General features: G+C 34.2%; 1 protein-coding gene across 14 annotated transcripts in view; it reads left to right on the forward strand.

Annotated features, from left to right (window-relative positions):
• DOCK9 (dedicator of cytokinesis 9) overlaps positions 1–25,540 on the forward strand; it is a 112,313-nt gene that overhangs the window by 45,097 nt on the left and 41,676 nt on the right. For all 14 annotated transcript variants that reach the window (XM_051780568.1, XM_051780556.1, XM_051780559.1 and 11 more), the window contains exons 5-27: positions 423–492; positions 4,279–4,374; positions 4,764–4,898; positions 8,407–8,581; positions 9,287–9,354; positions 13,265–13,339; positions 13,433–13,573; positions 13,908–14,108; positions 14,252–14,374; positions 16,763–16,845; positions 17,287–17,409; positions 19,140–19,219; positions 19,304–19,491; positions 19,616–19,681; positions 20,274–20,366; positions 20,619–20,742; positions 21,130–21,251; positions 22,604–22,690; positions 23,343–23,432; positions 23,769–23,884; positions 24,005–24,074; positions 24,214–24,339; positions 24,469–24,540. In XM_051780568.1, coding sequence (XP_051636528.1) covers positions 423–492; positions 4,279–4,374; positions 4,764–4,898; positions 8,407–8,581; positions 9,287–9,354; positions 13,265–13,339; positions 13,433–13,573; positions 13,908–14,108; positions 14,252–14,374; positions 16,763–16,845; positions 17,287–17,409; positions 19,140–19,219; positions 19,304–19,491; positions 19,616–19,681; positions 20,274–20,366; positions 20,619–20,742; positions 21,130–21,251; positions 22,604–22,690; positions 23,343–23,432; positions 23,769–23,884; positions 24,005–24,074; positions 24,214–24,339; positions 24,469–24,540 — 2,524 coding nt within the window. The remainder of the gene's footprint in view (positions 1–422; positions 493–4,278; positions 4,375–4,763; positions 4,899–8,406; positions 8,582–9,286; positions 9,355–13,264; positions 13,340–13,432; positions 13,574–13,907; positions 14,109–14,251; positions 14,375–16,762; positions 16,846–17,286; positions 17,410–19,139; positions 19,220–19,303; positions 19,492–19,615; positions 19,682–20,273; positions 20,367–20,618; positions 20,743–21,129; positions 21,252–22,603; positions 22,691–23,342; positions 23,433–23,768; positions 23,885–24,004; positions 24,075–24,213; positions 24,340–24,468; positions 24,541–25,540) is intronic.

A 25,540-nucleotide genomic window follows, 5' to 3' on the forward strand; every position in this document is an offset into this window, starting at 1 on the left:
GAAGTTCTGATACCCTCACAGGTTTTGTACAAGTCAGTATCTGGTTTTTACTTGCCCTTAATAGAAACCACAATAGTCAATAGGAATTTAAAAAAATGCATTGTCTGGCAAGGAGCCAATGGTTGCAGGTATGAATTCTTGCTCCTGAGATATGAGGAATGCAGTGAATGAGAAAGCACTTGTTCTCTTTGGTTACACATTAGGACAGTGACAAGCAGAACGAAAGAAAGACTGTGGGCGGATGTACAAATGAGGAAAATTGATGTCTAAGAAATATACTTAACGAAAATTACATGCTTTTACTTAATTATTCTTGTGCCTTTGCCTCTTCAGTTAGGAAAAGAAGATCTTAATTTTTGCAGCTATAAAATATGTAACTAATCACAAAATTCCTAGTACTTCAGAAGGTTTTTCTTTCCTAGTAAAGGGACAAAATCAGAGAAGCTTCCTGTTCATTTATATGAAGTGGATGAAGAAGCAGATAAAGATGAGGTGAGATAATCATAATTCCTTACTTTCTTATGTTTTCATTAAAGAATGTTGCGAGTTTGATTAAGTGTTAATGTCAGTAAATGAGACAGATAAAATAGCTAATTTGTTTCCCAGTGCAGTAGTTCAAGTTAATCTCTATCTCCTTTCAAATGGCCTTGTTCTCCTGAGGTCTGTCATGTAAATAGAAGTTTGACAGATTGTGAAATTGAAGTTTTAATACTTAGTGGTGTATAATCCTTCCCCTTTCATAAAATCTGTCATGTCTTATACTGTGTCTGCGTAAGAGAGATTTACAGAAAGAAATGTTTCATGCGGTTTAATTATGAAGTTGAGTAAAATCATAGGTGCATGTGTTCCACCATGACAGCACATGCACTTAAATAGCATACAGTGTGAGTTAAAATTAGTTTGTCATAAATCTGAGTATAGGGTAAGAACTGGAGAGCTATCATGGAAACAAAATCTTAAAAACTTATCTAAAACTTTAAGTATTTTCTCTTTTAGGCTTAGGGAAACCAGAGATGTATAGCCTCAAGCAATTTTCCAGTATATTTCAAATGACAAAGACTTTTTTCAGCAACTGCCTCTGTTATTTTTGTGATTTATTTTTTTTTACCACACCCTGTTTTGAAACACAGTGCTTAAATGCCACTGTTTTCTTTTCTGACAAGTACTTGAACTCTTACCTCTCAAAAAAGAATTAAAAGAATTTTTCTTTTTTATAGTTTAACCTCTTGACAATTACTTTGCTTCTAAATTCCTGATGTTGAAAGCTGCTACACATGAAATAATTAAAACTGAAGTAGGTTGGGAAATTCATTGAGTAGATAGATTCCTGAACAGGTAGTCGTGGGATGCCATTTATCCAGCACTGCTATTAATCTGAACTGTGATATTTGGCCAAATAATTTCATGCATCTGTATCCAAAACTTTCTATATGTAGGATGGCAATAGTGATGATTTCTACTATACTGAAATTTAAAAGACTTGGCATTTTTTACTGTGATAATATTTCTGATAACAGAAGTGTTTTAGAAAACAGCGAGTTAAACATTAAAAAACTAAATTAATATATAATTGACTGCAATTGTTACTAGTAAATATACTTACGGCTAGAGTTAGTTAAACACTGAAAAACTATAACTTGACTATTAGCAAGTGGTATGTATTTTAATAGGAAGTACAAGGGGAAAGTTCTTCCTGTTTCCTTCTGTCCAGTTTCCTGTTAGAGCAGGCAAGAACAGAGTATCTCTTTCCAAAGTGCAGTCACTGGAGAACAGGTCTGCTACTCTTTGAGGAACTTGAAGTATAAACACAAGAGAAAAGCATGCTAGGAAGAAAAGGGAAGTTAATGGGACAATAGGGTGGGGGGACACCATAAATTCTTTCATCGAGGGAAGAATTAATGCAAGAGGTTTTTCTTTCAAACATTAACATCTTTCTATGCCAAAAAGCACAGATGCAAATCTTAGATTGAAAGTTGTTTGGTCTTCTTTTTGTTTCACTTTTGTTTATGTTTGAAGAAAGCTGATTTATTATGAGAATGATCGAAAACAAGAAGCTACAAGTGATTAAAACTTGGAGGAAAATCAGATAGAGATTAGTTTAATCATGCATCTTTAAAAAGGAGAGAATTACCTATCCAAAACTATTTTGGGCTATCAGGCCATCAGGTTGATGTTTGTAAACGGAATTTTTAAATCTACTATGTGATCAAGATATGGGCTTGTTTTTGTTGAAACAGTTGCTGTTGAAGTAAAGTTTGAAGCCAGGTTTGTGGGAAAGATAATTAAAAAAACTTAAGCACAGTGTGCAGCAGTTATGATAAAAGTGAGGAAATTACCTTACCAGCTGGAAACAGGAAGTATGATTTCAATGTAAGAGTCATGTGTTAACAACTGGACTCTGGGTTCCTTTGTATTAACAGATGGTCAGCTGGAAAGGTTCAGTAGCTTTTTGGCTCTGTAGGCAGGAGTTACGCCTGACGGAAAGATACGGTGTAACTGGAGAAGCCCAAATGATGATCAGTTTTATTGTTAGAAAACAGCATGCAGCTCAGCAGAGTTGGGAAACCGTGCACCTCAGAGGCTGGGAATTGGGAAAAGAGTCTTAAGGGAGCTAAATCCTAATTTTTATTTACACAGGTAACGTAGGAGTTTTTGTAATGTCAGATGATCCTATGTTTGGTTTGTGAAGTTATAGATAAACGTTGTTTGTTTTGTGCCAAATTTTGACAGTAACTCATGATCTACTCATCATCTCAACTCCTGTAAAGGTGGTTTTACATCACCCTTTCCTTTAGAGTGAATTCATGCTGGGTGAAGAATCATAGTTGGAAACCCCATGTTTTAAGTTATCTCTGTATCTTGATTCTTTTACAAGAAAAATGGTTATCTAGGTAATACAATAAGGGTGGAGACTAATGACTTGAAAAATATGAAACAAGACCACTGTATTGCTTGGACAGTGAGACTCACTGAGGCAAATGAAAATTTACTGAGTATTTCTGGTGTATGCTTTTGAGGCATTCTATCAGATGCTCTGATAGTTGGTGACCATGTCATCCTTAATGGGCTTAACTGCCATAGTGCCAAGCTGATTATCAATTTTGAAGGAACAGATTGATGCATCTTTTGCCTTCTGTTCAGTTTTTTGAAGTTCACATGTGCATATGCATATGAATATGCAAGCTAGACAAACTAAATAAGCTGTAAATAAATTACCTAGTAACTTTTTACAGAACGTTCCTTGATTTAGTTCCAAAAACTAAGTCATATTATTATGTTTGGGTAATAAATTACCAGGAGTATTTATCTTCTAGATGGTTGAAAATCTTCCTACATGTCTAATTCATTAATGGTTTTGTTTCAAAATTGGTTATGTCAACTGGAAACCATGGTAAAGTCAGCTTGGGAGTGCTCTAAAAGATTACTTGGAACTGGTGACTTAATATTTATTCTGTGGCAATTATAAATCTGGCTTCTTGATCTGATTTGATAGCAGTGTGCTGGGTTTTGGTAGTTATTGACATCCTAAGGGTTTCAATGCAGTTACTTATTTCCATCAACTGGCAGATAGGTGTGGTATGCAGGCATAGTATACAGGTATACAGGTGTGATGTGTGATGCATGCATTGGATCTACTGTTTGTGAACTTGCCATTGGTGCCAAGTTTGGTCCTGTTCTCTTTATAAAGCTCTGATTCTGATCTGTAAAAGGGCAAATCCAATTCAAGAATTCAAGACTTAGTTCTCTGTAAATTTTTAAGTAAGTAATGTCTTTGAAGTACTGCATATAAAACAAAATGATTTGAGAAATCTCGATTGAAGTTTTGGAGAGGCATGTATTTACATTGTTCTTTTTGGCAATAGAAATTGGTAAAAGTTCATGTACTTTAAGATTAGAATATATGAAAAAGGTTACAAAGTCAATGTAAGTAAATGTTTTGAGTGTTTCCTCATTCCACTATTGCAGTGGGATTTATCTTGACTAACATTTAGCTATCTATAAGCTGGATCATCCTTCTGGCCATAGAGAAAGCCTGTATAAGTGGCCAGATTACATATTAAAAGTTAGATTAGGTTGATTTCACCCCAGGTCTTTAAATGAAATAATTAGAAAGCTGCAGAATTTCAGCAGGGACTCATGGTACATTATCATTACATTATGAACGTAGTTATTCCAGCTTCTAAAGTGACTTCTGAAATTTTTTATAGATACTACTCAGACTGTGATACAAAACTTGACCTTTTTTTTCCTTCCCCCATCTTCCTTTTTCATCTCCAGGATGCAGCATCTCTTGGGTCTCAAAAGGGTGGAATAACAAAACAAGGATGGCTGCACAAAGGCAACATGAATAGTGCAATCAGTGTGACAATGAGAGTAAGTTTAAGAATGTCTTATGCATGGTAAAAAACTGAACACCAATATTAAACGTCCCTGTGCCTTTGAAAAGTGAATTTGTATGTGGGTTAGTTCTAGAAAAAATTGTGCGACATGAAAGAGGGAAGCTTTTATGTAATTTATATATCTGAAATCTTGCTATCCTGTTATTATACATAAATCAGGAAAAAAATTTAATTTTTAAAAAGTTAATTTTCTTTTAATTAATCATTTCTACTTTATTTTCTGAGGATACTGATTAGGTTATTTGTAAATAAAAGCTCTTTTTCTATTACCTACTGTGTAAATAGCACTTATGGGTATTGTAATATGAAGATGGTTAATACTGGTGTTGTAACTGCTTTTCTTTCCTACTTTCTTTTCACTAGTCATTTAAAAGAAGATTTTTCCACTTAATCCAACTTGGTGATGGATCCTATAATCTCAATTTCTACAAAGATGAAAAAATATCAAAAGAACCAAAAGGATCAATATTTCTAGATTCGTGCATGGGAGTAGTTCAGGTAATTATAATTATTCTGCCTGTTTTCCAGTTAATTCTGTATTTGATGGTAAATGCAATTTCTTTCAAAATACAGATAAATGTTTTTATATGTAGATAAGTACCTGTTATGCAGAGGAACAAATATACATGCTGCATCTTGCAAAAGCAGTGAACAAGATTTCAAGGGGCAGGAGACTGAATTTTTAAAATCCTTCTGAAAAGAACAGAAATTACTAGTTGATAACCAGATTTTAAGGCAAACGCACAAAGAACCCAAAACTTAAATCATGGCAAATTAATGACAGCACAAAACTGAAGTTCATTTCAGTTGGATTCTGTACTAACATGAGCTGTAAAATTTTTTTCATAGCTTCTTGTGTGGGATTTTTGTTGTGGGAATTGTATTAAATTCAGTCACCCTTCCAGATGCTTTCATTTGACCTTTATACTGTTACTTTTGTGTGCTTTTCTTTATTTTAAAAAGTTAAGGGCTTTGGTCAAATGTTTGTCAGTAACAAGTGCCAAAGAAAAGCTTATTTTTCTTTTTCTTGTGATTCTGTTATGTATTTATAGTACAGCCTGTAACTGTTCTGTTAAGCACAGCATACCTGGAAGAAACCCTTGGGTTTTAGTACTTTTTTTTTTAACTTGCATGGAAGTAGGTGAAGTTTAATAAAAATGTATTTCTTAAATAATATTTTTTTAGTATAAGGTTGTTTGATTTCAACAAAGAGATACAGCAGCTGTACAGAGGATTTTTCCCCCCAAATATTGTAGTGATGTTTTTGATACGTATTTAATAGGCAATTTGCATTGAAATCTTAGAACTGTAATAAATTTAACCATATTGCGAGTTCTATATACAATTTTACAAAAACTGTTTTGCCTTAGAGGTACAATTCTGGCCAACTCCACTGAAATGAGTTTGATTTGTGTTTTTAAAACAAACCAACAAACAAAAGAGGGGTTCCTAAACTCAATTGTAGTCTCGTCAGCGTATATAAATACCTGAAGGGAGGGTGCAAAGAGGACAGAGCCAGGTTCTGCTCAGTGATGCCCAGTGACAGGACTGGAGGCAGTTGGCACAAACTGAAACACAGGAGGTTCCCTCCAAACATCAGTTTTTCATTGTGAGAGTGACTGAGCATTGGCACAGGTTGCCCAGAGAGCTTGTGGAGTCTCTATTCTTGGAGATCTTCAAAAGCTTCCTAGACATGGTCCTGTGCCAACTGGCTCTAGTTGGCCATGCTTGAGGAGGGAGATTGGATGAAATGACCACTAGAGGCCCCTTCTAACCTCTAACCATTCTATGATTTTATGGTTTTGGGGTTTAAAACCTGAAAATCTCCTTTTTTCTTATTCATACTTTCGTAGAAAGTTCATACTTTCTGTTCCGTCAGTTCAATTCAAGTAACCTGAAGTTTCCTCAGACTCTTCCAGGAGCTTGCTTTTTTTTTTTAAAAAACTTATTACTGTTCCTTTGTTCTTGAGTAAAACTGTCCTTTGGATGCTTTAGAATTAATAGCTGGCTTGTGTCTCAAACACTGTACTGTATTTTACGGTACCGTCAGTGTTCGTCTTGGCATCTGGTCTTCAAAACTGCATGTAAAAATTTGAGACTAAATTAAGAATCAGCATCAGATGCAAAATCAAAACCAGTTAATACTCACTTTTAAGAAACCAAGTAGTCGTTCAGTGGCTAGAATAATGAGGTTTGAAAATAGCTATTATCTTCACTTGAATTGTTGGTGAGGAGCAAGTAAACAATATTTTGAATTATCAAATATTATACATAATGGCCCTATTCCAGACATGTAATTTTATTATTTTATATTATGTACTGATCTAATTTTATTGTTTTACTGTTACTTATTATTGGTGTTGTATTAGCAACTATAAACTCTTATGGGGGAAAAAGTGGTAGAAATTGCATTTCTGTTTAATGGAAGAGAAAAATAAAGTGGCCACGGTACTTTGGAGTAGTCTGACATGGAATTCATAGAAATGGTTTTTCTTAGGTAGGCATGCTGCCAGGCTTTTGTTCTCAGAATGAAACTACTTGTTTCAGAGCTAGTCTTTCCACTGAGGGGAGATAAGTTACTATTTCATTCCTGTAACATTTCTCATTTCTGTTTTTGAGTTCACTTAGTACATGTGCATAATTATTTTTTCAAAGCCAGTAGATGCCTGAGAGAAAAATACTGACTTCACTAACAGACACTGAAGATACAGCAGAATATGCTCCTTTGTCAATACTTGTATAGGAGAAATGCTGAATTTGTGCAATAGCAGGGTTTTGTTTGGTTGGGGTTTTTGATTTGGGTGGATTTTTTTTCCCCCAAACTTAAATGAAGAGACAGGAATTCCCAGAATACTTTTTGGGGTTTCTGGGTTTTGTTTTGTTGGGGTTATTGTTTTAATACTAAAGTATATTGAGACTTTTCTGATCAGCGATGTGGAGCACATAATATGTGCAGTGTAACTGTTCACACAGACAACCACATATAAAGTCATAGTTGCTCTAATTCAGTGTCTTGTGAAAACTGAGAAGTGTGATATGTATCACCTGTGTCAAGATTTTATTCTGTGAAAGTTAGAGGTTACTGTTCTTTGGATTTTTCATTTACTTCATCACTGATTTCTGCTGGTAAGACTGCCTATAGATCTGGAGTCCATACATACAGATCTGGAGTACATTTGTTCGTATCCTTCTTAACAGAAACTGATCTTTGGTAGAAAGCTGACTGTTTTGCCAACCAGTACTTAGTCTGTTAATTGAAAAATCTGAAGTACAGTGAAACTAAAATATAATTTGGCATTTAATTTAACTTAAACAAAAATCCCCCAACCATTAAGTCTGTCATATTGTTTATTGTAATGTTTGTCTAATGAATTATCAATTTTTAAAATTAAATTGATGATAATACAGAATTTTCATTTAAGATTCATTCCCAGAAACATGAGTCAGGCTAGGTAGCATTTGAAGGCTTGATTTAAATTGGGCAAAAAGGATGACAGTAATGGTTGAGGAATAAAGGAGGAACTGATTCCCAACTTCATGTATATTTATAAGATTAGCAATTCAGGGCTGATGTTGGTTATGATTTTATCTCTGGTATAAAATCCCAGTGTGCAAACAGTTGTCACTCAGATATTAATGGAGTTGATTGCTTTTTTAATTTATTTTCTTTAGTAGATCTTGGTTAGCTTCATTTCCAGATGATCTGGGTACATAAACAATTGATACTTGGAAATTTGATTTTTAGGGTTTTTTTAAGGTGATGGCAACCAGAATGATTAAGGGAAGCTGGAAAATGGGCTGTTATCTTTCCTACTTGCCCTTATTGCAGTGGTACAAATGACTTCAGAAGGTCAAATGTCAGAGACGAAAAAGTGTAATTATAATGCACTTGTTCAAAATGTGAAACTGTGTATTTCTGTATAAAACATCTGAAATATGTTTAACTTTCTTTGATTTGATTAGACAGTATGTAAAGATATTACACAGATCTTTTATTTTCTTATAGAATAATAAGGTCAGACGTTTTGCATTCGAGCTCAAGATGCAAGACAAGAGTAGTTATCTTCTAGCTGCTGACAGTGAACTTGAAATGGAAGAGTGGATAAATACTCTGAACAAAATCCTTCAGCTTAACTTCGAGGCTGCAATGCAAGAAAAAAGAAATGGAGAGTCTCATGAAGGTAAGCAGGGTTTCTAGCCTGAGAATGGATGGGGAGGGAAGCTGGTATGAAACCAACAATATGCATATCCAGAAGAACCTGGAAAATATTATGAAAGGTTGTTCTCTTACAAATAGCACAAGTACCTAAAGGGATCATTACAGTTTAAAGTGAGATATCACATCTTTGAAGACTGTCAGAATTTAGCGTGGTGTTTACAACAAAGCCAGATCAGAAAAGGAGAAGCTTGTAGCTCTGTGAAAGACATTTTAGTCAGTGGTCCCCATTTGACCTTAGAACTGTAAGATGCTTATAGCTAACTGAATGGTTGCTTTGTAAATCCATTAACTGTTGGAGAGTAGAGCTGGGAACCTAATGAACAGAGGGAACTTGTTTTGAAATCAAGTTACAATGCATAGTGGAAAGAGTAATGTAAATTTTGTGTATTGAGTATCCCCTTTCCCCGTGCAGATATCAAAATTAATATTAAAGCTGTGTTCTAGGTAAGATTACAAATAACTGCTACTATACTGATTTTTGTTACTAGTTACATCTTCCAAGAAGTCACTGCATCAAAATGTAATGATAGAGTTGTCCACAACCGGTTTATGTTAACAGTTGTCATTTTTGAGGGGGTAGGAGATAAAAAAAATAATTTTTGCTATGGAGTTTTGTGAGTACTTTAGGTTTTTATATTTATTTTAAAATGTGGGTTTATAATTTCAGATGATGAACAAAGCAAACTGGAAAGCTCATCAAGTAGTTTTGATAACTACTATCCTGAAATTGCCAAGGTAATATATATATATAGTAAATGTCAATTTAGGATATAAAGTACTAAACATAAGTTAGCTACATGAACTTTCAGTAAAGGTAAGACACTGGTTTCTAGTTTTCAGTCAGTTTGTGATGCTTTCAAAGCTTAAAAGCTCTTTCATTAATATGGTTATTGAGCTTCTTCATTTTCTGCTTTTATAAGCAATCTAGATACTGTCTTGAAGTTACCTATATAACTCTGGACATGTTATTTCAATCCAGCATGTTTTATTATACTTTTACTAATTAATTATATTTTATATGGGTTTATTGCATGCAGGTAAGTCCTTAAGTATTTCTGTAGAAATCTAGTTATACTGAAATTAAATTTTATTTTTATATTTAAAAAATCCAGGACAGCTTAATAGAAGTGATGAAGTGAATGTATTTTAAGATGTTTGTATTTATAATGACCTGGCAGGTTCATGGATCATTCCTGTAGTGCCATGGTTTTTGCTTTTCAATTTTGTTCTTACAGAAGTGTGGTGGAAATTAGAAAAAAATAAAATAGAAAGAAGTAGAAAATAAAAGTAACTTCCTCAGCCCATTTGCAGACTTTGTTTCAGTTAAATCAGGGACTTGCATGTTGCAATAAATTTTGTGAGTTCTGTAAAGGAGAAATTTTTGTTAAATCACCCAAGTACTGTAATTGATGACCTTTTCCATTGAAGTTGCAGAATCCAAACTTTTTCCTGTAACTTCCTTTTTCTTCTGTGTGGTGCAGCCTGGAGTCTTGAAACTTTTCTAGTTGACCATGCTCTGGAATGCTCTCTCCTTCTTTTTTGAGGATCTGTCTGACCTAGTAACTACTCCTGAAGGAAGCAAAGCTTATGAACTGAGAACAAGCAAACCAAATTCTGTTTATTAGGGTAGCTAACATCAAAAGATCCAGTCAGAATATGTTAACAAGCTTTTAGCACCCAAATTGGTTGGCTGACTTAATTCTTTCTGATACTGCTTTGTAATCAATTTAGCACATATACACAAAAAGCTATTATGTGATAATCTAGCTCCAGATACCTCTGTATTTGGAAATGAATTGGGATTGTGGTACATACAATCAAGGTTTCCTTGGAAGAGCTGTAAGCATCCAACATCACACTTACATGAGGCTCTGAAAATTTATTTCAGAAACAAATATAAAATTAGATGCTTTTTTTGGTACAGAAGATTATTCTTTCTTTATAGTCAGAGTTATTGTAATGTTTAGGTTCCATATTTCTTACAGAAGAGACTTTAATTCAGGGCTGCAGCACCTGCATATGGCTTTAGTACTACAGTTGCTGCTTCCTGTTTCCATAACCTTTGGATCGGAAACGTGTAGCTCTTTAAGCTCGGTATTTTTCTAGTGTGTTATTTTTATCACCTCTTTAAGCACTGGCTTTCTTTTTTTATTATTCCATAGTTATAACCCATTTAAGTTTTCCTTGTTTTCCCATTCTAGTTTATCTGTACTAAACACTACCTTTTAAAATAATGTACGGTAATGTATTGTCCTAGCCCTCTTTTTTTCCTGAGGAGAAGAACACAGAAAAGTCTGCCTGTATGCATTGGTATGCTGTTTGTGCCTTAACTCAATTACTTTATATAAATGCTATTTGTTTTGAGGATTTTTTTGTCCTCTATTCATTCTTGCACTGTCTTTTCAGCTGTTGTTTGGATTTAGTTCTTTTTTCCCCAGTGGAAGCCTTACAAGGCATTGGGCCTTCTCTTAGAAGAGTTTATAGTTGCTCTATTATTTTTGTTGGTTCTAGGAGGAGAATTTCACAATAGCTGACCTCATATCCTTATGAGGAGAGAGAAATTCCTTCAGGGGGTATTGTAGAGCACCTGACAATAGGGGAAAAACCAGTCTTCTCAGGAAGGGTTTAACCCTTGTGAGTACATCTCCAAGCCTTGATTTTTCTATCAACAACTGCTAGTTTATGATATAAATTAAATAAGATGGTATTTTGCACTTCAGTGCACAGATGTGCACACATATATCTGATTCTATCTGTCTTTCCTGCCTACTTCACAGTCCTTTTATCTATAATGTAAGTACCAAGAGTGAATGTAGGGGTTTTGTAGTGGGTGTTTGTTCGGGTTTTTTGTTCGGTTGTTTTTGGAGTTGTTTGGTTTTGTTTTGTTTTTTAATCTTAAAATAAAACGAATTAGCCCTCTAAAATAACTGTGTGACTGTCGTGATAAGTGTGCCCAAGTACCTCCTTAGCTATTACGAGTCCCCAAAATTCACTGAGGTGGGAAAATATTCTCTCTGTTTTACAGATGAGGAAATTAAATTAGAGTCACTTATGCTATAGAGAGGGTCAATGACTACATGCATTTTCTGTTCTTGACTTCTGAACACTGCCCCTGATCTGTCAGTCAAAAATGCATATATTCGTCTTGTCTTCAGTGCACAAAACACCAAAGCTTCTAAAACTGTTCAAGATGCTTTAGCTGAAACAGTTTCTATCTTGCTTTTATGACTAGGTCATGTTCATCCTCAGTTCTTGCCACTGATTATTGCCTTTGCAACACATGCACGCAGCTTTTTGCCGTCTTTAAACTTCTTCACGTTCCTGTGTTTCTCAGTCATACCAGACTTTGCTGTTGAACAAGCAAACTCTGGCAGTACTCTGCTGGTATCGAGTATTTGGGTCGTCTCTTTCACAGCAACTCTTGTCTTTTCTCCTGTGTGTGCTAAAGATAACAAAGTAAATTAAATGAAAACCATTAGAGCATTTTTACTCAAAATAGCACCTCAGAAGTTTTTTTCTGTAGTACATCCTTTAAACCAGATTATTTTTTTAAATTTCTGTTATCAACCTAAAAATAGGATTTTGAGCTCTTAGATTATGTTCTTTTGGTTTGGTTTGTTTTTTTTTCTTTTTCTTGAGACATAGGAGAAGTTGCTTCAAACTCCAGCAAAGCAGATGTAGGCAGTAGATCACTTCCAGCTGATGGTCAGTGATGAGAATTTTGAGTTTGTAACTTCTTTTAACCCATACAGCTTAATCCAAAGAGAGACACCTGTCTGTAATGTAATACTTTGTATCCCTGTTTAGCCAGCTGCTACTTTGGGAATGGCAGCTCTCCTGCATGGATAATTTTGGCATGTGCATATGTTCATTTGTCATGTCCTGTGACTTTAAAAATCATAGAATACTCTTTAAATAATACCTTTTTCCAAAAAAGGTAACCTGTGTATACGGTCAGTTTTCACATTCTATTTTGTAGCACTTCACTTTTGTTTTACTGTTAATAGATGGCTATCCACAAATCCCAGGCAGGATCAGTGTACAGTGAACTCCGCAAAGTAACTTTTAAGTGTGAGGGGTTTATCCTTTGGAAGTTTTGGAGGTTTTTCCAGCTACCCACAGGAAAACCACTTCTTTGGCAATAGAGCTCAAGAGAAGCAAAAAAAGAAAGCAACCAAGAAAAAGAGAAAAGAAAGGGAGCTATGATGGTGTTTCTTAATTTAGATGATCTGTTGTTTCCTGAGCAATCTTATGTTCTCAGGATAGCTCTGAGCTTTAACCTACAGTCATAATTTATTTTTTCATTTAAATAAAATGATGTTGTGAAAGTCATTGTTTAAGGAGGCAAAGTGCTATATAAGTTATGCTGGAGTATACTTCCCATGAGCTTGGAAGGTTACATGTTGCTGATGTAAGTTTTTAGATTTCTAGGCCTGGAAGAAAGCCTTTAGAGGAGAGGCTCTCACTTTTTACTTAGACATGGTGGAGCAATGTAAACTAAGGAGTTACAAAGCTCAGTAATGGAAAAACAAATGCATGAATTAAAAATGTGTAAATCTTTGAACATCACAGAAAAGGGATGACACTAAAATCCACTTTTATTTAATAGTGCAATACTAAGACTTTTTTTTCTTATTTTGAACAGAGTACCAGAGAAGCAGAAATCAAGCTGAAAAGTGAAAGCAGAGTTAAACTTTTTGCCTTGGATCCAGATGCACAGGTTAGACTTCTTAAAAGGAAGCATTGGTTTTTTATGTTGATCATTTTGAGATGAAAACCAACTTACTGTAATTTTTCTTTTCTCTTTTTAAAGAAACTAGACTTTTCTAGTATTGAACCAGAAGTGAAGCCATTTGAAGAGAAATTTGGAAAAAAAATTCTTGTGAGGTGTAACGATTTATCTTTTAATTTGCAAAGCTGCGTTGCAGAAAACGAAGAAGGACCAACAACAAATGTAAATAATTATTCTAATTACTTTCTGTTAATATGTTAATGAGTGTCTTAATGGCAGGGATTCCTTGCTGTGATTGAGAAGTTTGTATTATGGGGATTTTTTTTCTACTCTTTTAAATCAAAATGAAAGCCTAAATCCTACAAAAAGTAACTTTGCTAATATTTTTGCTGTGCAATAGAGAGAGAAATTTTTCTTTTACTGTCTTTTACATCTTGTCAGTAATATCTAGTGATGGATGTGTTTATGAAAATGTTACTCATCTTTCTTTTGTGCACATTTTTACAGTGATGTGGATACCAGCAATGACACTTGATTCTTTTTTTTTAATGTCTAGGTAGAACCTTTCTTTGTCACATTGTCACTATTTGATATTAAAAACAACAGGAAGATTTCAGCAGATTTCCATGTGGATTTGAACCACCCCTCAGTAAGGCACATGATACCCAGTGTACCTCAGCAAATGATGAATGGCAGCGGTGATAGCTTACACAGAATTCAAGACATTCATGAAACTGTGTTACAATATCCAAAGCAGGTAAGAACTAGTAACCTAAAGAATTAGTAGGATTTTGGATACAAGAAAAGAGTTTTCCTATATGACTTGGATGGCTTTCTATTATGTGTTGTAAAATGTTGCCTGCATTTTCCTTTTATATTTACTTCTCATTTCATTTCTAGGGAATATTCTCAGTCACATGTCCTCATACTGACATTTTCCTTGTGGCTAGAATAGAAAAGGTATTACAAGGAAGTGTTACACATTGTGCTGAACCATATATGAAAAGTTCAGATTCTTCAAAGGTATGTTATTTTCTTCTGTGGCATGAACAAAATACTGAGGCAAAGCAGGTTGATTTTGAATTAGTAAATATCAATCAAAACCTTAGTTGTTTCCTAGTAAATTCGGATAATTACAATTTAGTAAATAAAATTCAGTTATTACTAGTAACTATTATTACATTATAGATAAAGTCTAACATTTTATTTGAAACATTTATTTCACTTTTTCTAATTGTGACAATCTATGATTTTTATAATGTCTTTAAACTGGTTTGACAAAAGTGTATTGAACTTCAGTGTGAAAGTTTAGTTGAAACATTTTGAACAGTGAAATATTGATCATAAATTAACTGTACGTCTCTCTTAGTTAATGCATCTTATGTACTATATCATTGTTGACTTTTCCTTTGTCTCACTTTCTGGTGACCACAGTTTAATGGAACTTTATCTGCACTCTTGATGTTTTTTTCCTTCAGAACCACTGAGATCATTAAGCTTTTGGTTTTATATATAAAATGCTTTGCAGGTTTGAGACAAGTCAAAATCACTCTTAGAAATAAACCACTGAACCATCTTAAGTTTTCAGGAATCTCAGATGACAAAAGATTTTAATATTCTCTGAAATTTATCTACAAAAAGTTTTGTTAGTTGCTACTTCTTGTTTGTCACTGAATAAATAGAGGTTTGATTTTGTTGATTTACACTTAAATAGCTGGGCCAGGATATTAGAGAAAAGTGTTTTTTAAGCACTGTCAGCTACTGTTGACATTCTTCCTGTTTTCAGCTAGTGAAAGGGAAGAAGGAATGGTTAACTTTCAGTGTCTGCAGAGGAACAGTGCTCTTTCCTATGGGTTTACTGCTGGCCAAGCTACATGTAAAAGACCCTGTATTTTTCACTTGGTCTTAATATAGATCAACCTACTGATTTGCTTTTCCAGGAATGCTTGAGATTTTTTTTCAGCTATTGTTGGAAAACAGCAGCTTTGTATTTTAGGAGTCTGGTTTTGAAGTGTATGCTGACTGTTACTGAGGTTAAAACAAACCTGAACTGAGTAGCTGCTTTTGGTGGCCTTGGGCTTGAGCCACATAGGAAGGTTGAGCAAGCCCAAGTGTTCCCACATTTGATGCTGCAGGCTAGACTTGTGCTGCCCTGTGCTGCAGGAATAGCCAGTAGGAACACTCTTGGTTATATTAACTTACGCTGTACATTTCTGGTATTCAATTGCTTATCATTTTATACAACTGAACACTTAGTTTGAAATTTGTTTCAGTTCTTGTTCGTAGGGATTACAGTGTATTAACAAAACAGAACAGTACTAGTTATATAGGCCTCCATTTGTATCAGTGCAATGAGCAAGTTCCTGTTCCCTGCAGAATTACTACTCTGGACAAGGAAAAGGGAAAACAGAAGTAGCAAATTCTGTAGCCAAGGAATCGCTTGTTCTCCCCTTAAACGTTGATTTCATGATGATTACTTACCAAGGTTTTATGCTTCCAAGTGCCATTTCCCCGTTTTTACAGGAAAGGATAATGGAGAGTTGGCTCAAACACAGTAATAGAATCAGCTCTTTATAATGTCAGCAGCATAGATCAGACATAATATTCAGGCAGTTTTACTCGGTAGGTTGTTTTGTCTCTGACAAATAATTTTGCTCTGTGTAGACACATAGGAGAAGCTGATTTCTGGAAAAGAGAAACCCACTGCTCTGCCAGAAACTTCTGCTTAGATCAAGTGGTTCAGCTCAGTGTTGAACATCTCATACCAGTGCATTTCTAGCTATGATTGTTGTACATGTTGGCTGTATATAATGGAATTTTTTGTTATTTCAAAAGTTAACAAAATCAAAAATTTGAACTTTTAATGAAAACAATATTGCGATGTCACTACATAGGATTGTCCGTGTGCATAGGATTGTACATGTGATCTTCATAAAACTCCTCCCCATATTCTGTGTGTATTTGTAATACAAATATTGCAGAGTATTGTAGTATTTAGTCTGCAGGAATATATTCTGGTACATAGGATGGGTGGTGAATAGGGGAGCAAATGGGAGTTGAAATGGTTTTTTTTTCCTGGAATTTGAGTTTTGTCTTAAGAAACAGTTGATTTTTGCTCTAGCTTTCCATATAAGTTTTGTATATAATAATTTTTTTCTCAATTAAATATTTATTATCAGAGGTGTAGATACGTCTGCGTTTTCACCTGTGAAATGCTGTGAAATGAACAGGCTTAACCTGAAATGAATCATTAAGAGGCATTTTCAATTGTCTTTCACTCACATACTTAGGATTAATCTTCTAAAGAAGATTTTCTAATTCATGTCAGTGTCAACATATGTTTTTTTCTTGTGTACTAGTGGTGCAAAAAATTTAGCTTTTCAAGCATGGCATTTCTCGTGTCCCTTGCAGGTTGCACAGAAAGTTTTGAAGAATGCTAAGCAGGCATGCCAGAGATTAGGTCAATATAGAATGCCTTTTGCCTGGGCAGCTAGGTAAGGACAAATCTTGTCAATCGGGGTTTTTTTTTTGACTTTTCTCTAACATTATTTTCTGCATCTCCCTTCTTGTAAAACTTAATATGCTATTTAAATTGTTGATTGTTTTGCATTCAATTAACCAAAGCTTCTGACAAATTTACACTTCAGCTCTGTAGTAGGAAAAAAAAGTTATAAACATTCATTACATTATTATTTAAACCATTAAATATTGCCAACTGTTTTCTATTGACCATATTTTTTTAAGCTACTCAGAATGAAGTGGTTCACACTTATTTGTTAGACTGAGCTATTTATATGTTAAAACTCACCTACAAGAGTGTTAAATGTGTAATATGGAGGATGGTGCAGTATGCTCTGATTTCTAATAAAGAAATTTCCTAAAGTGAATTTCAGCACTTTCATAAACTCAGCTGAAGGCAAGACTTTTACTTTCAGGACGCTGTTTAAAGATGCCTCAGGAACTCTGGACAAAAATGCAAGATTTTCTCCTCTCTTCAGACAAGACAGTAATAAACTCTCAAATGAAGACATGCTGAAATCGTTAGCAGATTTCAGGAAGTAAGTCTGATTTTCCCACTTTGAAAAACCAAACCAAACCAAACAAACACCTGAACACCCCCCATTCCTCACCCTAAGCCCCCTCATATTTTGTTATGTTCTTGAACTGGAGCATCTAATATTTTGACATATGTATTTGTATGTCTTTAATTTCAAATATGGAAGCTGTATAAATATAATCAAGACTTTCACACAGGCTACAGATCCTTCCTTTGCAGTGTTCGGGGGCTCCAAGCAGGACCGAAGTATTATGCCACGTGTAACATGAAATCAGCATCGTAGCCTGAAGTAGCTCTATGCTAGGAGTTATAGTCACAAAATATGCTCTTCTGGTTCTCAAAGGAAAGCAAATATGAGCATAAATCATCTGTTCACTGACCTTGGACAGAGAATGCTAGCTCTCAGGAAAAGGAATTCAAGCCAGTAGCTAGTCCGTGTTCCTGGGGAGTGCATGTCTCAGGATGGCTAAATAACAGAATGTAGATTTTTCTTTTACAAAGTATTCTTAAAGACTTCATCAGTTTGTGTGCAAGAATGTATCACTGACAGGTGATCATATTCATAAAGTTGTTAATCCCCTTATTAAATAGGATGTAAAATAATAGAGCAATCTTTGCTGCTTTGCAAAGATGTTTCCGCTTCTGTTACGATAGAGTTAGCTGGAGTGGTATTGATTTGAATGATCACTAAGCACAAAAGGCTTGGGCTGTAGTTTCTTTATTTTATTCTTGCTTAACAAATCTGATAAGGAGATGAGGTTTGTAAGAGTTATTTTAATTCACTTTTAGCAAGTGTCTTAAAATTTCATTGAAGTTTATGTAGCATTGAAATGGCTGTGTACTGATACTCCTTGCCATAAATTGAAACTAATAGTAAATTAGCCTGCCATGTCATTTTACTTTGTGAATTAAGAAAATGCTTTTTGTTATTTCAACATCCTGTTTATGGAATCATGTACAGTATTTCACAGGAATTATAGTAAGAAATAGGATATAATGTCTAAGGCATAGATGTTGGAATTGAATCCAGACGCCAGCCTGAAGTTGTTTGCTTCACAGCATGGGATTGCATTTTGGGAAAATTTTGCACCCACTTGCTGTGCAATAATTTAAAAAATCATGCTGCTAACTATCTTTACTAATAAAGGGTTCTGCATAGTTTTACATTGGAAAATACTTGTGCTTCGAATCATATTTCTGAATTAGTTACATGATAACATATAAGAAATTTCAGTGTTGGCTAGTTTTGCAGGGTGAGTTTTTAGTCTAGAAAAAGGAAGAGGTAGGAACTTGCTGATTTCTCTTCCCTCCCCAGGTTTACCCTACTACCATGAGTGCTTATCACTGGCCATTGAGATTTAAAAAACTTACTTATAGATCCCCTCTTTCCTGCAAATGATAGTAAGTTATTACATGGCAAACAAAACCTATCTTTGTCAAAGTTTTTCATTTTGATTTAAAGAAAGAAGTCATTCTTTTTTGTGACTTTTTCCACACTTTTCCACATAAAACCTTTTATATTTTCCTGAGAATTTAAAGGAAAAGAAAACTGTGAATCTAAGCAAAAATTACTTGATCAGTCATCCACCCTCAAAACACCTTTCCTCTCATACTCCTATTTCAGGATATTACTTTTGCCTCTGTTTCCTATGATCTTTTTTTGCTGGTATCTGATTTGCATTTAGCCTGACTTTGAGGTGTTTGGTTTTTTTTTTTTTTTCCTTCCTATAGACCTGAAAAGATGGCCAAACTTCCTGTTATTTTAGGAAATCTGGATGTTACAATTGATAACGTGTCACCAGATTTTCCAAGTAAGTATTAACAAACACTGTTAGATGGTCAGTCAGGCTTTTTCCTCTTTGTTTTTTTATTCGATTCTTTTAATGTATTTTCAGATTATGTTAACTCATCATACATTCCCATGAAGCAGTTTGAAAACAGCACCAAGACACTAACAACATTTGAAATAGAGGAGTTTGTTCCCTGTATACCAAAATACACTCAGCCTTTCACCATCTACAACAATCATCTTTATGTTTATCCAAAGCACTTGAAATATGACAGTCAAAAGTCTTTTGCAAAGGTGAGTACAGGAAAGCTGTACCTTCTTTCTCAGGTTTGGTTAAGATTGTTTACAACTGAGATTTATTTCTGTAATTATCCTTATGATTAATTGTTTGGGTTTATGTTTTTAAATACTGCTTTAGGCTAGAAATATTGCGGTGTGCATTGAGTTCAAGGATTCTGATGAAGAGGATTCTTTGCCTTTAAAGGTTAGTCTCTCGATTTTTTAAACAGATAAAAGAAAATAGTGAACAGGTAGCTAAGTAACACAGTAGTACTGGATTTATTGATCTAGTTTGGGATGGTGGCTTCTGTCCTTTTGCATTTGGCATAAGAGTAACTTCTGGATGGCTTGCTTGTTTTTGATATAAAAGATTACTAAAGAACCCTCAGATCATTTAATTTCTTTATATCAACAAAAATTCCAGGAATAAACTTGTTGCAAACAAGGGTGGTTTATGCGTACTCCACAGTAAGTTGAAACAGCAAATCTTTAGATCAACTGAAAAACCAAACTCCATGTTTATTTATGAGCCATCAGAGTGTATAAAAGGTGTCTGGAAGTGAAAAAATAGAGAAATGTGTAGACATCTTGAGGTGAGATAACAGAGTCAGCTCTCCTGCACAGCAGGCAGACTACAGATCATGTAGTCTGATCCCTGATCAGACTGTTTCCTTTGCACAGATCCCTGTCATTATTAACAAAAGTTAATATATTTCAAATTCTGGGTGAAACATTCTAAACTGAGAGTGAAAAAAAAGAATCACAGGGTTTTCTGTTCTTTTTCCCTTTCTTCTAAGTGTATCTATGGTAGACCTGGTGGACCAGTATTTACAAGAAGTGCATTTGCTGCTGTTCTGCATCACCACCAAAATCCAGAGTTTTATGATGAGGTAAGCTACCCTTCTGAGCTAACTTTTACTGGGTTATGTACTAGGTAAGTTTCAAAAATACAGGAAAGTATTAGAGGATTGCAAAGTTCTCAGTTAAATCAGATTCCCCTTTTCACTGTAAGTAAATTTTTTGGAGTTTTGTATGTGTGATTGTTGATCTTGCTTCAAATAATACATAATCTGGAACTACAACCAGTAACACATATCAGTGGTCTAGCTGAAAACTTCTACAGAGACTTCTTTGCCTTTCAGATTAAAATAGAATTGCCCACTCAGTTACATGAAAAGCACCACTTGTTGTTCACCTTCTACCATGTCAGCTGTGATAATTCAAGCAAGGGGAGTACAAAGAAGAAAGATGTTGTTGAAACACAAGGTTTGTACACTAATGCTTTACTTTCAGTAACTACTGGGGAAATTTTTTAAAATGTTCTTATCTGTTAACCTGTGACTTCTGTGATCCATGTAATGCTTCCTACTTACATTATACCGACTGAAAGTCTACATAAAATATTTCTTCTAATTTAAATGTTTCAAATGTTGGTTTAGAATGCTCATCAAATGTATGGTGTTCTTGAAACTCAGTGAGAATTTATCTGCATTTTTAATGATTTCTAATTGTTTGAGTTCAAATTGTGTGGCCTTTACAGCAATATTTTCTTGTTTCTGAATTACATATCAAAATTATTCAGTAAGACTTTTGTAAGGCTTTATGTTAAGTTTCATCAGATATTTAAAATTACTTGCCTTTCATCTTCCATAGTTGGGTATTCTTGGCTTCCTCTGATAAAAGATGGAAGAGTGGTCACCAATGAGCAGCACATCCCAGTATCAGCAAATCTTCCATCAGGCTATCTTAGTTATCAAGAAGTGGGTGTTGGAAAGGTATGCTATATGAAATTGCTCTAATCTTGGAAAAAAACAATGTGGAGAGGAGCTTTGATTGTAGTTCCCCAGTCTGATGATAAGATTTAAGTAATTTTCTAGTAGAATTTATTTTCTTTTATAGTTGAAATGGAATGCTTTGCAAAAGTTAGATGTCTAAGAGGAAACAAACTCAAAGAGAAATGGGAGACCAAAAAAAGAAGTATTAGGGCAGATTGATTCACATTCTTGTAAAAGTCAGGAAGTTAAGTTGTTACATATTTATATTTGTTATTATTTAGCCGATGTACTTAAGAAATGCTTGTTTCATTTTCTGTAATAATTATTAACTAGAAGTTACAGTAATTTTTTAAACATATAAAACTATTTGAGTTTATGAAGGTATGCAAATAATCTGAAGTCCTTTACTAAATTTTTTTTAGCATTTCATGCTGTCTCCTTTCAGTAAGTCCTTTATTCCTGAAAAAGTCTTATTCTCACATCTTGATTTTTGTGATCTTTATGCTTCACTAGTAAAATTTATGGTTGTATTTTTCAAAGCAGAAAGCTTGCATAATTGTAAGTCATAAAAATGATACCAAGGAGAATACAAAATGTGATAGGGGATTTGACAAAGAGATTGAAATGCAGAGACAAAACTGACTAATTTTGGAGGAAGAGACCTAAAATCAACAGCAAGAGGTGCTGCTCTCCTCCTGTTCTACCACCTGTTCTTTTTTGAACTCTGCTGTAAGCTTTCCAACCATCGTCTCCTTCACATCTTTCATCTTTTCACATTGTAGGTGTATTCTTTATGCCTCTGCTGTTTGTCTCTGCTCATGCCCATGGGTTGAATGTTAGGCCCAATATGACTAATTGTAGATCTAGCAGTAAAATCTCTCCCTAACTGGTTGTCAGGGTGAACATTCCCATTCTCAGTTCTTTGGAAATGGGATGGGAAGGAAGCACTGGTTGCTACCTGTCAGTGACATATATTAAGCTTTAAACTGTGTGAGTATCTGTGGAAATTCTTGTGTTATTTTTCTCAGAGAACTAGTACATAATTCTCTCTAGTCAGAAGTTTCTTTGCAGTTGTAGGGGAAACATGAACTCTATGCTGTACAGAGAATCAATTCTGTTAGCCATCGGGGAAACTCCTGTGGGACCTTGAAAAAACATTTTAAGCTCATAAATGCTTTTGGTAATATTGCCTGCATAATTTTCCTTTTTTTATGACTTTATTCATTGCACACATTTCTTCAAACTGTTTTTTTCTTTCTAAAAAAAGTGTTGTTAATGGTACTATGAACCAATTGTTTTACTCTAATATACTGCTGCATTGTTTTACTTTCCCCCTTCATGTGTGCATGCAGCATTCTGGTCCTGAAATTAAATGGGTAGATGGAGGCAAACAACTGTTAAAAATATCCACTCATCTGGTGTCAACTGTGTATACACAGGTGAGTTATAAAACAAATTACATTAGAGAAAGTTTTAGGAATAATGTATGTTTATTGTATGTATTTACAATATTTGGGAAGATTCTTGAACTCAGTATGTTCATCTCTTACTTTTTTGTCTCTTGGACATTTCTCATGGTATCTTTCTTTTACATCAGCTGTGAAAAAACAGAAGATCTTAAATGGAAGCTATTCAAAATATGAACCTTTTGTCTACCACCCTCCATTCCAATCTGAATTTTCCAGATAAGAGGTCATAGTTTTCTGAAAGCTATTTACTGGCATGTCTGCAATGCAATGAGTCCTGTTATACCTGCTCATAAAAAACATATTATGATCATTTGGGATAATTAAGTATGCTGTACATCAGTTGGAAGCAAATATAAGTGGCATTTTGTATAATGGGTATTCAAGAAACACTGGAAACTTCATATATGGCTTAAAAAATATCAAAATATTAAATAAAAATATTTTAAAAATATCAATGTTACCTATAGACTAAATAAGTCTTCACACTTCAGTAATTTTTGAAAACTGAATCTATGGACAAAGATATGGATTTCTACATATAAATATTTTTAATGTGTTGTGTTTCAGATTATGGATAGTAATGTTTAATTATTTAATTTGTTGTTCTTTTTGTCTCTGACAGGACCAGCACTTGCATAACTTTTTTCAGTACTGTCAGAAAACAGAATCTGGAGCTCGTGCACTAGGAACTGATCTTGTAAAGTATCTTAAGGTATAAAATGGCAGTGAATAACAGATTATTTTATTTATTTATGCTTTTCCTTTAAACATCACCTAATGTGCATTTCAACAGAAAAGTACAAGTAGGTACTTCTAAAATGCTGTTAATAAAACCTGATTTTTATCCCTAATTTACCATAATGTAGAAAACATTTGCTGAATATTTATATTGGAAAATAATCTCAGTTGCTTTCTGTGCAGTATTTCTGGTAGTGTGCAAGCAGTGTGTATTTTTGAAAAAAGACTTGCAATAAATTTTATTGTTTCAGAACTTATGATTTAAGTGCCTTTTAGTCAAGAGAGTGACAGTATTACTACTTTCTTGTAGAGCCTTCATGCTATGGAAGGCCATGTGATGATAGCTTTCCTGCCAACTGTTCTCAACCAGTTGTTTAGAGTTCTCACTAGAGCAACTCAAGAGGAAGTGGCAGTCAATGTGACAAGGTAAAGAATTTTAAGTTAAGTGATGACTGGGTTATCACATAAATCTATAACTGAGTAGCATTTTTGCAGTTGCAATCATAGTTTTCTTTATAGGCTTACTTGGTTTTGACTTCTGTTTAGGGTTATTATCCATATTGTTGCTCAGTGTCATGAAGAAGGCTTAGATAGCTACCTGAGATCTTATGTCAAGGTAGGTAAAAAAAAATTGAATGTTTCCTTTTTTTATTTCCCTAAGAAAGAGTATATTTCATTTCAGTTGCATATATTTAATTTCAGTTTTCTCATATTACATCATAATTTCATATTAAATTCTGTTTTTCCTCCCTAAGTATGCTTATAAAGCTGAACCCTATGTTGCTTCTGAATATAAGACAGTACATGAAGAACTGACAAAGTCCATGACAACAATTTTAAAGCCATCTGCTGACTTTCTTACAAGCAACAAGCTACTTAAGGTAAATATTGAACTATACTTCTTACCTTATGTTCTTATCTGGTTATAACTGAAGAATAGGAACTAATTGTATTGAAATAGTTGTTGAACCCTTGTGGCAATTTCACAGAATGTTTTCTTTTCTCTGCAGTATTCATGGTTTTTCTTTGAAGTTCTGATAAAATCAATGGCTCAACATTTGATAGAAAACTCTAAAGTGAAGGTATGTCAACTTATGCAAAAAAATGTTATTCTAAAGAGAATTTTTATTGTCTCTTCTCCAACCACATATTCTAGAGAGAATTTGTATCGTCTCTTCTCCAATCACATACTTTTATTGCATGTTAGAAGAAACACGTGGTTTTGATTTCTAAATAGTAACTTCATTTGTAAGAAAGGGAGAGAAAGAGGAAAACAGCTGGAGAAGTCAGTTGAAACATTAGGTAGAAAAAACTTCAGGGCTATATTTAGCATTACTATAAAAGAATAGAAACCTCTTAAAATCCATACAGTAGAGCAGTCTGTGTAAATCATCAGTAGAAATTCTTAATTCTTACAGTACAATGAAGTTGGAAGCAATAGTTAACACTGTGGACTTTGATGTAAGCACTACCCCAAAAAATGTGGGCTTTATAGTAGTACACTTAATACTCTGTGGTGTGATCAGTAGAGTTTGAGTCCCAGTTCAACTAACCTGATTGTCATCTTCTCTGTAATGTGAAAAAGAAATCTGCAGAACTTATCTCTAGTTTGCAAGTAGTCTCACTCCTGAACATTGCTTCTTGATTTACAAGCCCCTTAAATATTTTGCTAGCTTCTTTTCTGTCTTATTAGGTAATCAATGCAACATGTGTTCAGATATTTCCTGCTTATGAGATCTGATAAAAAGATGCATTTCTATATTTGGCAAGATTATTTCTGTAGCAAGAATTTTGTAGTATTTCTGGAAAATGTTTAATTAATGTCCAACAAAGACTGAGCTACAAGAGCCTCATAGGACACTGGCATAACCACTAACAGAATTTTTAATTTTTATTTGTTATTTCATGAATGAGTACAGTTCATATTTATGAAGAGATCTTTTTCAACCCTAATATCTGTTTTTAATTATTTTTTTTAAACTAGAGCTGGAACTTTGAAGGACAATTCAAACATTGATTGTGTAATCATTGATTTATGCATGACCTTGACAATGACTTGTTCTGTCTAAGAATGTTGCATTT

This window comes from Manacus candei, unplaced genomic scaffold (assembly GCF_025592945.1).
Source record: "Manacus candei isolate 608988 ecotype Guabito, Panama unplaced genomic scaffold, ASM2559294v1 h1tg000014l, whole genome shotgun sequence".
Lineage (NCBI taxonomy): Eukaryota > Metazoa > Chordata > Aves > Passeriformes > Pipridae > Manacus > Manacus candei.